The 14,192-nt window shown below is 35.5% G+C and overlaps 2 protein-coding genes across 2 annotated transcripts; one reads left to right on the top strand and one right to left on the bottom strand.

Annotated features, from left to right (window-relative positions):
- The first annotated feature begins 3,187 nt into the window (after positions 1 to 3,187).
- AGO5 (Argonaute family protein) lies at positions 3,188 to 9,005 on the top strand. Its single transcript, XM_016332041.3, has 22 exons — positions 3,188 to 3,973; positions 4,121 to 4,350; positions 4,489 to 4,644; positions 4,735 to 4,868; positions 4,982 to 5,088; positions 5,336 to 5,439; positions 5,545 to 5,683; positions 5,756 to 5,872; positions 5,946 to 6,053; positions 6,138 to 6,209; positions 6,398 to 6,520; positions 6,616 to 6,766; positions 6,842 to 6,963; positions 7,053 to 7,190; positions 7,282 to 7,424; positions 7,506 to 7,568; positions 7,661 to 7,724; positions 7,878 to 8,013; positions 8,167 to 8,240; positions 8,341 to 8,435; positions 8,533 to 8,564; positions 8,665 to 9,005. Exons 1-22 carry the CDS (start codon positions 3,545 to 3,547, stop codon positions 8,826 to 8,828), a joined length of 2,901 nt encoding a protein of 966 aa, XP_016187527.1. The 5' UTR covers positions 3,188 to 3,544; the 3' UTR covers positions 8,829 to 9,005.
- A 498-nt stretch (positions 9,006 to 9,503) lies between these two features.
- LOC107629290 (aspartic proteinase 36) lies at positions 9,504 to 13,595 on the bottom strand. The gene is made up of 10 exons (XM_016332044.3): positions 13,087 to 13,595; positions 12,735 to 12,864; positions 12,364 to 12,614; positions 12,023 to 12,250; positions 11,481 to 11,643; positions 11,314 to 11,387; positions 11,107 to 11,203; positions 10,664 to 10,730; positions 10,283 to 10,354; positions 9,504 to 10,151 (listed from the first exon to the last, which is right to left on the bottom strand). Exons 1-10 carry the CDS (start codon positions 13,317 to 13,319, stop codon positions 9,994 to 9,996), a joined length of 1,473 nt encoding a protein of 490 aa, XP_016187530.1. The 5' UTR covers positions 13,320 to 13,595; the 3' UTR covers positions 9,504 to 9,993.
- Between the last annotated feature and the right edge of the window lie 597 nt (positions 13,596 to 14,192).

Raw genomic sequence — 14,192 nt, 5'->3', positions numbered from 1 at the left:
TTACTTTCTCCTTGAAACTATACATTTGTGTTATGGAATATGTGTCTTTATGCTGCTTGTCTTGTTTTTTAGAATCTCAACTCCCAATTTGTATCCATTCCATGTAACTATTTTACAATGTATTTATTATCAACCATCAATTTTACACCTTTTTTGCCCATCTCTTTGGGGACAAATTGCAAGGACATTTACAATCCAACTAGTAATACATCTCCCTTTGACTCACCACTCACCAAATCGCCCATATAACAATGTATCTCTCCATTTGATTCCTATAAATACCCACTAATATAAAATATATATATTTCTATCCTATTTATACAAAATACAATTTCACCATATCCATTTCCTGTCTTCCTTAAATTGGATAACAACATATTATGAGAGTCAGTTACATAAATAATAATTCTTTTAATTTATTTAAAAAAACATTTTCACCAAATTAATTATTGATGACCATTAATCTTTTTTATAATGCAAAATATGAAACTAGTTTTTAAGAGATTTTCTAGCAGTATTTTTTTTTCATGAATTGAAATATCCTTACAGTTCATCCAGGTAAGCCCAAATAAAAAAATAACTATACCCATTTAAAAATAAATATAAAATTAATTAAGATAATAAATACTTTAACCAATATAATATACATTATGTATTTCAGGGTATTGGAAAAGCTTATCAGACAGTCTTATTGTTGTTGTCACTGTTAATGTTATTAATATATCAACCTTAACTTCTTTACTATGAAAGAGCAATTTTAGTTATTTGCTATGTATTAATATTGTTATGCTTATGCATAATATATATAATTGCATTGGAGCTAAAATTATAAGCATTATTACTGCGAGGTCTCAATGCTTTGACATATTTCAAGCAGAACAAAGTGACCCACAATGGCTGGTCAATCAGAGACAAATTGAAGTCAATATAATTACAAGTGGGATTGTTCAGCATCAAATTGATCGATTAGTAAGTTAATAAATAAATTAAAAACCCATAATAATAATAATAACAAGAGTATTTTCATAAATATATGTAAGGTGAAAAACTCAGGTGAAGTCGACTTCACATGAAGTTGATACCTTAGAGCCGTTAGATGAAAATTTAGTCAAATCAGTCAGATCATCTAACGACTCTCAGGTATAACTTTACGTGAAGTCGACTGCACCTGAATTTCCACCTATATGTAATTATGTGTTATGTTCCATTGACTTGTATCAACATAACGTGTAGTAGTGATATCCAAGTAAAGACGAATTTCATGACAACAACCAAAGCAAGTTCCCAAGCATAAATTAGTATTTGTGCAAATTATTATTCAATCGGATCAATGACATATTTAATTCATACCAAAACAAACAAAAAAATGAAGCATATTCTGAAATCCCAACTCCCAAACCGTTCTAAGACCATGCAGACACCCCACATGTTCAGCCATAAACGCGCTGCAATGACCCATATTGGCTTCTAGGCACTAGCTATAGAGAATGTACCATCAGATGAGAGATTCCTTACATCCCATAAAATATTCCATCCCTGATCCCTTAGCTCCTATGATTTCAATGATTTCCTGTTGAAAGTGTTCTTGTAAGAATTGAATATCCCATTCCCCCCTGTCAGTTAGAGCCATATTAAGATCCTCCTCCATGTTACTAGAGGTTTTATGTATTAGGCTTGGTTCATTCCTAATCCATGATCTTCATAACTTCGTAACAGATAATTCACACATCTTATGGGTTGTGACTCGTGACGCAAGATTACGTTACAATGATGACTTCACAAATCACCACCTTTTTCTATGCCACGTAACCAGTTGATCCATAAGCAGTAAGTAGCGTGTGGAAATATAAAAATGGAATTTTAAATCGCATAAAGTAATATAAAGAGGACAACAAATTGAAACAGAAAGTGAAATTTGAATGACTTTCATATTAAACATATTATAATGGGATCGAGTAACGCTATATACATAATTTTGTGTGTTTTGTGTTAAAAATAATTGATAAAAAATGAAAACATAAAACAATTGTCTTTTATAGAAAAAAATATGTGCATAAAAATTTGTGTAAATATTATTTTTCAAAGTGATCCTGTACCTAATGATTGTATCATTTTAAAAATGTTTTTCATCTGTCTTAAAATATTTATCTCTATTCACAAAAGAAAGGTCCTTAATTAAAATGTATTATACTCAGAAGTAATGAATATATACCTTCCCTCTCCAAACAGGATTTATCATATACTTAAAATCTTAAAAAGAATAATGATCAAAAGAACGTCTATTGAGTATTGACGTTCAAGTTTGGCTTTTCTTTTGAGCTTCCATGAAAAAGCAATGCAATTAAGGAGTTGCCATGTAAGCACTAAGCAGCCTCTCTATCTCTCTCTCTTCGAAGCTTCCAAAATCAAACTTCAAATGCCAATGCCTTCTTAATGAAGTTGTCAACTATACGGACGCGCATGGGAATTTGTTTCTTTTCTTCAACTCCATCCATAGGCCCCCTTTTTTTATTTGCTAAAAAAAATATTATTTCCAAGAAAATAAAATATTTAATTACAATCATGCACAGAACATTTTTACAATCATAGAATATTTAATTATAAAATATTTGCTAATAAGTGTTGTAACACTTAAGAAAAGTAATATCGTAGTTTTTACAATCATGCACAGAGCATTTTTGTGTTAAGAAAACAAATGCAAATATTTAATGGAATCTATAAAATTATCAATTTTCGGGTTCATCAACCTTATAATCTTAGAGCAGTAATGGCTTAAATTGTATAATCTCCCCGTACTCAATTAAGAGGTTGTGGGTTCGAGTCTCCTATCTTTGGTAAAAAAAAAAAAACCTTATAATCTTAGAAGAAGTTGACCCGTGTTTTTCGTTTCAATTTTGTATGGAAATATGGAATCCATATAAATTGGTGGAGCTGGAGCTCAGGGGCCGCAGTGTTGTGTTTTAACTGTCAAGTGTAAACTATTGAGGAATTTGAAATAATCAGAAATAAATGTCCTTGATTTTCCTCATCCATTTACCTCACGCGCTTCTCACTCCACCCTTCGTTTATTATTCAGCTTGCTCCACACGCCATTCACTTCTCAGGGAGCGTGCACGTTCTTCGCCACCACCGTTAGGTGACATTCCCCTCAACATATATAATAATAATAATACCAACACGCATAACCAAATTTAAATATAATAATAATTATTGCTATCAATGTCGAATTATATACTAATTAGTAACTTTGATTTCTGATTTTCGGTTTATTGATTTTATTCGACTGTATCATTATCAATACGGAAAAGAGAGGGAGGGAAAATAAAAAGAAAATAAAATAAGAGCAGGAGCCGAAAAGCTTTCCAATTTCGCCACTACACCACTCGTCCCTGTTTCTTCCGTTTCGTACGGTTTAGTGTGACTCTTCTGTCACCAAAACCGTGCGCTCTATAAAAACACACAATCGTCACTACTAACCACTCGCCACCTACACTCTCTATCTCTATAACCGCTTCCACTTCCTTCATTTCCTTCTTCTCCGACAATGTCCCACCGTAACAAACCTTCTCCACCTGATTCCGCCGCCGGAAGAGGCCGCGGCCGTGGTCGTGGACCTGGTCCGGCGCAATCCGTTCCTGCTGTTCGTCCGTCAGCTCCGAAAACGTCATACGCTCCTCCTGATCCGTCAGTGCCATTTGCACCTACTGCTGCGCCCGCACCGGTGATCGGTTCATCCACCTCGATTCCTCCTCTCGCTGCTGTTGCTTCTGCTTCCGCGTCGAGCTCGACGGCGCCAGAGGCGGTGACTGCCGGCGTTGAGAAGCTCGCATTGCAGCCGGCGGCGCCACTGTCGTCGTCGAAGGCACTGCGGATTCCGAGACGGCCAGGTTTTGGAACACTCGGAAAGAAGATTCAGGTTCGCGCGAACCACTTCCTGGTTCAAGTTGCTGATCGTGATCTCCACCACTACGACGTGAGTAAAATCTTCTCAAAGTTCTCTTCCATTTTTCTCTTTTCTGAATCTCTTTACTCTTTCTCACTCTGTTTGCCTGCGTTGAATTTTGAAATTAATGTAATGTGTCATGAATTAACATGCGTAAAATTAATTTGGTTTCTTCAGGTTGCTATCACTCCTGAGGTAACTGCTAAGAGCATTAGAAGAATTCTGGTGAACCTACTGGTGACGAAGTATCTTAAGACGAACCTCGGGAATCGCATTCCAGCTTTTGACGGTAATAAGAACCTCTACACTGCTGGACGGCTACCGTTTGAGTCGCAGGACTTCGTCATCAAGCTTTCCGATGATGATCGCAAAGGTTCTTCTGCTGCTTCTGCTTCTGGTTCGGCCAGGTTTGTGTGTGCTTAGAAAACTTTGTTGACTATATATTTCAGCTCATTTCATCCTTCTAGAGAATGTATGTTATGAAATTGCTAAATAGTTATTTGTTTTTGTGTGTTTTTTTTTCACATTTTATTTTTATGGAGCAGCAAAAAACGCGAAAGGGAGTTTAAAATTACGATCCGATTTGCTGCGAAGGTGGAACTTCAGAATCTTATCCAGTTCCTTAGATGCCAGCAACGGGAAACTCCACAAGATACCATACAAGCTCTTGATGTTGCCTTGCGTGCGTTGCCATCCGAAAAGTGGGTTTCACTCTATCTTTGGTGTTGCATTCCCATTTTTGTAGCTCAAAATAGGTTCTATAGTGATGTGTTTTTTGGTTCTGTATTTAGGTATAATATTTCGGGGAGATCGTTTTTTTCGCCATTGCTGGGGCAACAAGGGTTGCTTGGTGGTGGGATAGAATACTGGAGGGGTTATTATCAAAGTCTTCGCCCCACTCAGATGGGACTTTCGCTTAATATTGGTTTTGCTTCTTATTTCCCGTTTTAGTAGTTTGTTTACATGCTGTTCTTGGTCTTGTTGATGCTAAGTGCATTAAATAACTTACTGTGACAACTGACTATCCTTATTCTGCAGACGTGTCAGCAAGGTCCTACTATGAACCAATTCTTGTTACTGACTTCGTTGGGAAACACTTCAATCTTGATTTGTCTAGGCGTCTGTCTGACCAAGATCGTGTTAAGGTATTTCATTATTGGACTTTTTCTGTTGTAATCATCTTGAGTTTGCAAAATTCCCTTGGGAGACAGATACACATGATGAAAGTTTGTTTCCTAAATGGCATTTTAAATGAATTTGGTTTTCTATAGACTATAGAGTACTATAACTTGAGTATGTGAAAATAGACAGGAGGGAAACTGAAACAAACCATTTGTTGTTCTTTCACTGTGTGAACTGTCTCTTATATCTGTTATTTGCCTGGGAATTTAGATTAAGAAAGCTTTAAGAGGGATCAAGGTAGAAGTTCGCAACAATGAGAATATTAGAGGCTACAAGGTTACTGGAGTCTCAAAGGAGCCCTTATATGAGTTAACGTAAGCAGTTTTTCATTATGACTCAATTTGTACCATTATCTTTGTTGACTTTCGCCATTAAATGTAATGACTGACTATTGGTCTCTGTACTTTATTGCTTCTTAGGTTTACTCTTGATGATAATGCAACAAAAAAATCAGTTGTTCAATACTTTCATGAGAAATATGGTATTCAATTGAGATATCTGAATCTTCCTGCTATCCAAGCCGGAAGTGATGCAAAACCTGCCTATTTGCCTATGGAGGTTTATCTCTTAACTAATACTCTTGTTTAGACTTCATTTCTGCTTACCTTTTTTTTTTAAATTTTACTGTAGGTTTGTTGGATTGCTTCTGGACAGAGGTACACCAAGAGATTAACTGAGACCCAGGTAACTGCACTTCTGAAGGCAAATTGTCAGCGTCCTCAAGAAAGGGAAAACTACATCAAACAGGTAGCTTTGTATTGTATTGCATCATTGTTATGTGATGGTGTGTACAAATATTCAACATTTTGTTACCTATCAGATTGCTAGGCAGAACAATTTTAACAATGACAAATACGCTCGGGAATTTGGGATTAGTGTAGCGGCGGATCTGCCATTGGTTGATGCTCGAGTTTTGCAACCTCCAATGGTATATGCATTCCTACTTGAGAATAGAGATAGTTTTGTAGCTTTTCTTCCTCTTTATTAACTGATGTTTTTACCTTTCTTGCAGCTGAAATATCATGACAGTGGAAAAGAAAAAATGGTTAACCCACAGATGGGTGCATGGAATATGATTAATAAGGTTAGCACATGAATATGAAAAGTTTCATTTTAATGGGTGTTTTGTACTTAGTATAATGGCTGATTTGCAATTTTAACATAATTACTTTGCCAACTATTTTAATAAAGTTGAATATTATTTTACTTTACAATATTGTTATTTCTTTTATATTTTCTTATTTAATTTTCTTATATTTTGATATTTTATAGAAAATGTATGGTGGTGGGACAGTGCAACATTGGACTTGTATCAATTTTTCTAGAAGAGTGAACAGAGATTTGCCATCTCAGTTTTGTGATGAATTGATCAGCATGTGTGTTAGTAAGGGAATGGTATGATATACTTTAGCTACTTGCATGATTATTTTGCACGATTTACGAGCATCTTGAACATAACAACATTGTTTTATCAATTTTTATTTGGACAGATTTTCAAGAGAGAGCCTCTAATTCCTATAATTTCAGCTCAATCCAATGCAATAGAGAGAGCTCTTGCTGAACTTCATGATAAGTGTAAGAAGACGGGGAAGAACCTTGACCTTTTGATAATAATTTTACCCGACTCAAAGGGGTCTTATGGTAAGTTCTGTGTACCCCAAATCAAAATCCAAGTTATAAGATTTGTTTCTTCATTGTTTACTGGTTTCCTTGTAGGAACAATAAAGCGGAAATGTGAAACAGAACTAGGAATAGTGTCTCAGTGCTGTCTACCAAATCATGCTTATCAGATGAAGAAGCAGTATCTTGAAAATGTTTCTCTCAAGATAAATGTCAAGGTAACCTGAAAAATGTAGAGCTCTGTATTGTTTCTATAAATTTTTTGTATTGCTTCAAAATTATAAATTTGCGATTGTTGATTGTTCAGGTTGGTGGAAAAAACCTGGTGTTACATGATGCAGATCTCCGTAACATTCCCTTTTTATCTGATATGCCAACTTTAATCTTAGGAGCTGATGTAACACATCCACAACCAGGGGAAGACTCAGCTCCCTCTATTGCTGCAGTAAGCAACTTGTCTCTCTCTCTCTCTCTGTCTCTCCCTTACTGAAGTTTTATACTGGAGCTTTTTTTCCTACTGTGTATTATTTTTGTAGGTTGTGGGATCCATAGATTGGCCTCTGGTCACACAGTACAGAGCAATTGTTTCTGCCCAGATGCACCGTCAAGAAATCATTCAGGATCTTTATAAAACTACTGTGGTTCCGAATAAGGGAATTGTGCCTGGTGGAATGATCAGGTAAGTGTGATTATAAACGTGCAATTCCATTTCCACTTTTGAGGGAAACTTGATTGATAGTCTCATTTAATTTTTTCATAGGGAGCTGCTCATGGCCTTTTACAAAAAAACAAATCGGAAGCCTGACAGGATTATATTCTACAGGTTGGATTCTGTCTCAACAAAACATGTAATATAATTCAATGATCATTTTTTTAAAAACGTTTGATTGATTATATCAATTCTTGCATTGGCAGAGATGGAGTCAGTGAGGGACAGTTCAGTCAAGTTTTGCTTCATGAGATGGATGCAATAAGACAGGTGTGGCTTGCTAAAGAAATTTTTTGGTGCAATAACCTTGTGCCTTTTAGATGGAAAAAATAGAAAGAACTTCCCAAGTGACTAGTATTCTTTTACTTGTATTTTTCAAAATACACATGTTGAATGTGTGTAACAATTTTTGTTATTCCCCAGGCTTGCGCCTCCTTGCAGGCAGGTTATCAGCCCCGAGTTACATTTGTCGTCGTTCAGAAACGACATCACACTCGCTTCTTCCCTGCTGATCACAGAAGACGGGATCAAACTGACAAAAGTGGAAATATACTGCCAGGTTTCACATTTTCACCAAAAGAACTTTGTCATTTGATTATTTTGTACCAAATTGGGTTCATATCCTTCGACATGATCTCCATGTGTTACATTGGATTTCTATACGCCCTGCATTGTACTAAGAGTATTATTTTTATGTATAATCCTATAAAAGGTACTGTTGTGGACACCAAAATTTGCCACCCTTGGGAGCACGATTTTTACCTCAACAGCCATGCTGGAATTCAAGTAATAATCACTTTTGTGCTTGACTCAGCTATTGGTTATTATTCAATTACGCATTTCATTTATTACAATTTTATTTAATCATTGAAAAATTATGACTCAGGGAACCAGTCGACCTACTCATTATCATATGCTGTTTGATGAAAACGACTTCACTGCTGATGGATTCCAGACTTTGACTAATAACTTATGTTACACGTAATTTTCCTCACTCAAATATCTTTCCTATAGTCGATTTGTTTGGTTTGTATATCCGTTTATTCTTATACCGTTGTTATTATTATAATACATTCAGGTATGCCAGGTGCACTCGTTCAGTATCAATAGGTTAGATCCTCTCTATTTGCTATGTATCTCTAATCCTTTGATTATTCTTATACCGTCATCATCATCATTTTAATAAAAACAAATTGATTATTGTTTGCAGTTCCTCCTGCATATTATGCGCACTTAGCTGCTTTTCGAGCTCGCTACTACATCGAAGGTGAAATGTCAGAAGGGGATTCTGCGAGTAGGGGCGGCGGCGGTAGAGTGATGTTAGACTTGCCTGCAGTGAAGGACAATGTCAAGGAAGTCATGTTTTATTGCTGAAATGCGCCTCTAGTTGATTTATCAGTTTTCAGGCAACTAAGTTAAGCTACTCTTAAAGTACGAAAGAAATGGATTTTATTACGTGTTTTTGGGTTATAGAACTGCATGGATTTAGGATTATATTAAGAACTCATTATGGGAATAAAAGTTTAGTAGAAGATCACATATAATTGGAAACGATTGCTTTCTTCCCCAATGCACGTATAATTTATGGTTACACCAAGCTAAGTTATTAAACAATTATGTCACAGGTAACAAATTATATGTTCGTTGTTATTATAAGCTGTATAATATTTAATCTTTTTATACAAATTACACTCAATAGGTTACTCTTGTTCCAGTGAACTTGAAAATCAGCAATGCCGTTTTAATACACCACCATTTTCGTAAAGTTGAATCATATGTTGTACTATAGAGGAACTAGGATCGCTAATGTGGTGCTGCACATGCCCTCAATCAATAACAATGTCAAAGCAGTAATATTTTAATTGTCAAGAAACTATAGGATATAATTACCATGCAGATATTTTTGTATATTGAACATAAAATATTTTGAGATATACTCTAGCATGTCGCTAAGCCATTTTCAACAATCATTTTATGCTGACTAATAAAAAATAACAATAAATAAATAAAATGAGAGTGATGCAAAATGCAGCAACCGAAAAAATGTACCAAATATGTGCATATAGCTTTTTGTAAGTTGTAACTACAACTCAATATTAACCACCTGTGAATTTACAATGTTACCCCCAAAGAAGAATAAAAAGAACCCCGAGGAACAATTTGATTCCACAGGGCTCTAAATAAAGAGCTGTGACATAACGAAGCAGGCACCTGAAGCTAAAAAATCAAGCCTATTGCACAAGTGACAACCCAAATAATGATGTGTGAGAAACTAAGGATAGATCTTCTAATTTGGAAAGCTTTACATGATTTAATCATGTGTAGATTTTCACTATGAATTAGAATTTTCAGTGGAATCAAAATTTTAACCACCTTCCTAATCAACGGTGAGAATCTACACGACTAAATTACGTGAAATTTTCACTATGCATTCCCTAATATGTGATCTTGCCGATTGCCACATCTTAGGGCATACATATACAAGGCCAAAAAGAAAAGAAAAAAAAGAAAAGAAGATATTAGTTACAATTTTCAAATGCTACAAAACTAGAAGGTATAAGAAGAAAGCCATGACTCCAATGTGTATCAACTTGTGAGGTCCATCTTGTAAAGAAGTGCTTCCACTTAGCTCTCCTGCATTCACAAATTCACTTCTTCCTCCCCCCGTTGATGCAGTGACGTTAACGGACAATGAACCTATAGAATTTTTAAATACAATCATATATTGGCTTCAAAACTAGCATCCCATGCTCTTTTTTTTTTTTTTAAACATTCAATTATATAACGCCACATCAATAAAGTGTCTGAGTAGTGTAGCTGTAACTTACAGTCATAGTTAGTCCACCCAATGCGCTGATGAGCAAGATCATAGATAAAAATTTTATCTTTTAATACAAGGTCTGTAAGAAAAGAATGCAGTGTTATCAGGGTCTTAGCATTGAAGAGAAGAAATAACAAGGATCACTAAGATAAACAACTATTTATGAAGAAGAGTAATGTTTTTTAACTGATATTCTGGCATGTTGTGTGTAGAAACATATTCATAATTTGATTATGCATAGTTTGTGGGTAAGAAAAGCTTATCAATATGGCACATTTTCATTCTAAATAAAGCTTTTTAAAGATTCAATTAAATATGCTATCAACATATCACCAAATAACACAGCATTATTGTAGGACTTAAGAAAGATTCTAAACTATCATTATACCTCCTAGAATTGTTATGCCTTCACCTGGGATTTTTTGAAAGCCAATACACCACACTGCTCCATCAACCTGTACACATAAGATACATCATTATGAGGAATAAGCATGAAGGTAGTTAATGCCTTAAACCATGTCTATGTTTCACTGTGATGATGCTCTGGAATGAGTATTAAGACTTTCCCCTACGATAAAAGTCGATTTGATGGTGGTGGTGGTGGAATTAAAAGAGATGTTTTTCTTTCCCCCACAAGAAGTTATTCTATTTAAGAAGTTTTCATGGAAATTGAATTATAAAGTAGCAGGCACATGACACATCTTTATAAAGAGTGGCAAACAAGTGGAAGGAAAGAAAAGAATCAGACTGATTGATGATGAATCCTCATCAATTGTCAAATATAATTCACACCAACTATGAAAAAGATGTCTTTGCAAAACAAGTTCTTACAATAGGATTCTGTTGTATGAGGTAGTCCTGTGGTCTTAGAACCAAAGATGCACCACCGGCAAAATTCAGACTTACTTGAGGAAATGTGTCGGAAACACTGAAAAATTAGAGAAAGAGAGTGTCAAGATCCTTGAATTTTCAGCATCCAATCAGGAGAAAAAGATTGTAATTAAAAAAAAACCACCATAAAATATCTGCAAACATAACCTGCTGGATATTAAGAAGCACGGACTTCCCTTGGAAAGAACAGTGCGTACAGATGGTGGAACTGCAGCTACAATCTGCATGAACAACGTTGTCATTTACACAGAGTTTCGAAGCAATATCGACCATTGACAAATTGGACAAAAAGAAATTATCCCATTGAAACTCACCGCATTGACAAATGGGTTGTAAGCCTCTTCGGCAAGGTATGCCAAAGTTGTTCCAGAATCTATAATGGTACCTCTGTTGCTTGATGTAGCAAAAACTGTAGGATCAATTGGCAATGGTTGACCATTGACAGAGATGCTCTGCAGATTTAAATTGTAATGAGGCCTGAAAATTTTTCCAAGTAAGCAATTAGTCTAATTTCTTTTCTCAAAGAAGATTCCTTCTAGAGATCATTTCAATTGTTTTAGCAGTGATATTCTTAAAATACGGAATTCTAATTGAACTTCTGTATGATATTTAAGGATGCATATTATCGATTGAGTTTAAGCTTCATATGAGGAAGAATTTCAATCTTCAAGTCAAATTCATAACCTAAATGATAAAGATTGTACTAAAATTTCATTAAAGCCATCAATCTATGCTCCATTTATCGAAGAATTCATACAATCAACAGCATTTATATAGTACTTAACATACACCAAAAAAGCAAGTGATATAAAGAAACCAAAAAATCAAGCATTTTAATACCAATGAAAGAACTTACTGTGATGGAACAAGTGGACTATAAATTATGTTTGGTTCCACAATATCTCCGAGTACCAATATCCCCCCACCACTATTATCACCCTTCAGGCAATGCGAGAACACTCTGGGGGCTATTCCTTGCGAGGAGAGCTGGGAGATGACAGACATTTCCTGCTGCCCAAATCCAAATATTCCATCGATCGCTCTATCAGACTTAGTCAACTCCCCGGTCTGTAGATTGCTACAACTGCTCCATACCACAACATACAAAGTAATTATTTCCTTGTTTAAACTAATAAACACTGGGGGATAAATTAGGGAATGCTGCTTTCAACTATTCAGAGGCTTGTGATTTCTCACCCGAAAACTATAGGCGTTGAAGAATTTGCTGTCACGGATCCCTCAAAAATACTTGCAAAATGCATCAAGTCTGATACATAATAGCCTGAAGTCCCACTACCATCTCCATACTGGAATGTGTAAGTGCATTGGTTGCTCTGAGTAGAACAGCTTGTATCCGAGGACTCCTCTCCACTCCTACACCTTTGGTCCAAACAAGAGATCAATGAGGATGTTGATGAACTCCCCGGGTCGAAATAATTGAGCTGAATCTGCAACAAAATTCTACCAACAATGATAACATTGACAAGTCCTAGCATTATATTGGACCTACTGTAACATTTATATTGGCATTGAGCTTAATCTTTCAAATGAGTCAAAACTGAACTTACTTGAAGGCCACTTGTCTCAGGGCAACCATTGCAGGAACCACAACTAACCCAAAGAACATCACTGCCAGTGTCAATCTGCACATGAAACTCCCTTGGAGGAGAACCCAACCTCACCTTTGTATAGTAAAGCCTACAACAACCCAAATTTTGATTGAACAAGCTATAAATAAAACAATTCACTCTGCTACCATTACAAAAAGAAAAATTGAGAACTGATAATAACAAAAAGAACTAAACAAAAAGCTTTAATTTTGCATTTTAAATTAAAAGAATCTTCTTTGACAAAGACCGATGAGAGTAACTGAGTAACAGAAGAATGAAGCAAATTTGGAAGTGAAATTGGAGAAATTACCCGACTTGGGATGGATCGAAGGTGCCCCTAACAGGGAAATCGACAACATAGGTAGTTGTTGTTTGCTGCAACAGCCTTCGATGTCTGACAGAGTCCCATGCTTTGAGCTGGCTCAACTCCACTCCATGGTTGGTCGGAAAAGCTCGCTCGAGCGGGAGAGTCACCGGAGAAGGCCACACCGCCGGAGCTAGAAGAAGCAGCAGTACGGCGGAGAAGAGAAGTGCGGCAGGCATGAGTGTCGGTTGTTGGCGAAAGAATAAGAATAAGAGAGGGGAAAAAGCAAAAGTGGGCGAGAGAGAGAGAGAGAGAGAGAGGCTAGAATATAAGAACAAAGAGTAAAAGAGAACAAAGGTTAAGGTTATCGTTAAGGAGGTGGTTGTTATTTTTGGTTGGATTCATGATCGTAATTTTTGGAGATACAGAAACAGAGAGAGAGAGAGAGAGGATTCGAAATTGCAAAGTCCAAGTTGGAAGTTGGCAACTGCCAGTTCCAAAACAGACTCATCAATTGGATTACGTATAATGCCTGCTTTTTATATTACACTCTGTCACAATTAAAATACTCCTTTTTTTTTTTTAAATAAAATAAGTCATGCTTAGTATTATATTAGCACTTCATTTGGCAATTCGAATCATGTGATTTGTGAAGCAAAATTTCATGACCAAAGAACTCGCATGGTTTGAGTTGTGTACTCTGAGTTTTTTCAATTTTTAACAGGTCTGATTTGTGTACTCTGAATTTTTTTTAACTTTTTTAACACAAATTGGAGAGTCCGATTTGTGTACTCCTACAATTTTAAAAAACACCAAAAATTACTATATTAAAATATATCACTTATTTTACTTTCATATCAAAATTTTTTTGCCTTCATCTACAATGTTGGATGTACATTACAAATCAACAAATATTAAAAAATATTACATGCACAAAAAATTAGTATATATATTAATTAATTTAATAACTAATTTTTTTTTGTATATGTAATATTTTTGTTTAATTTCCACACAACTTTTTAGTCTTTCAAATACAAAATAATCAAAACAACTATATACAGAATTTAGCCAAAGATGACCCAAAAACATTGTTAAGAGAAAGATTTAATTTT

This window comes from Arachis ipaensis, chromosome B3 (assembly GCF_059453495.1).
Source record: "Arachis ipaensis isolate K30076 ecotype BB chromosome B3, ASM5945349v1, whole genome shotgun sequence".
Classification (NCBI taxonomy): Eukaryota; Viridiplantae; Streptophyta; class Magnoliopsida; order Fabales; family Fabaceae; genus Arachis; species Arachis ipaensis.
The sequence above is the reverse complement of the archived record's forward strand: the minus strand, read 5'-3'. Positions and strand labels throughout refer to the sequence as shown.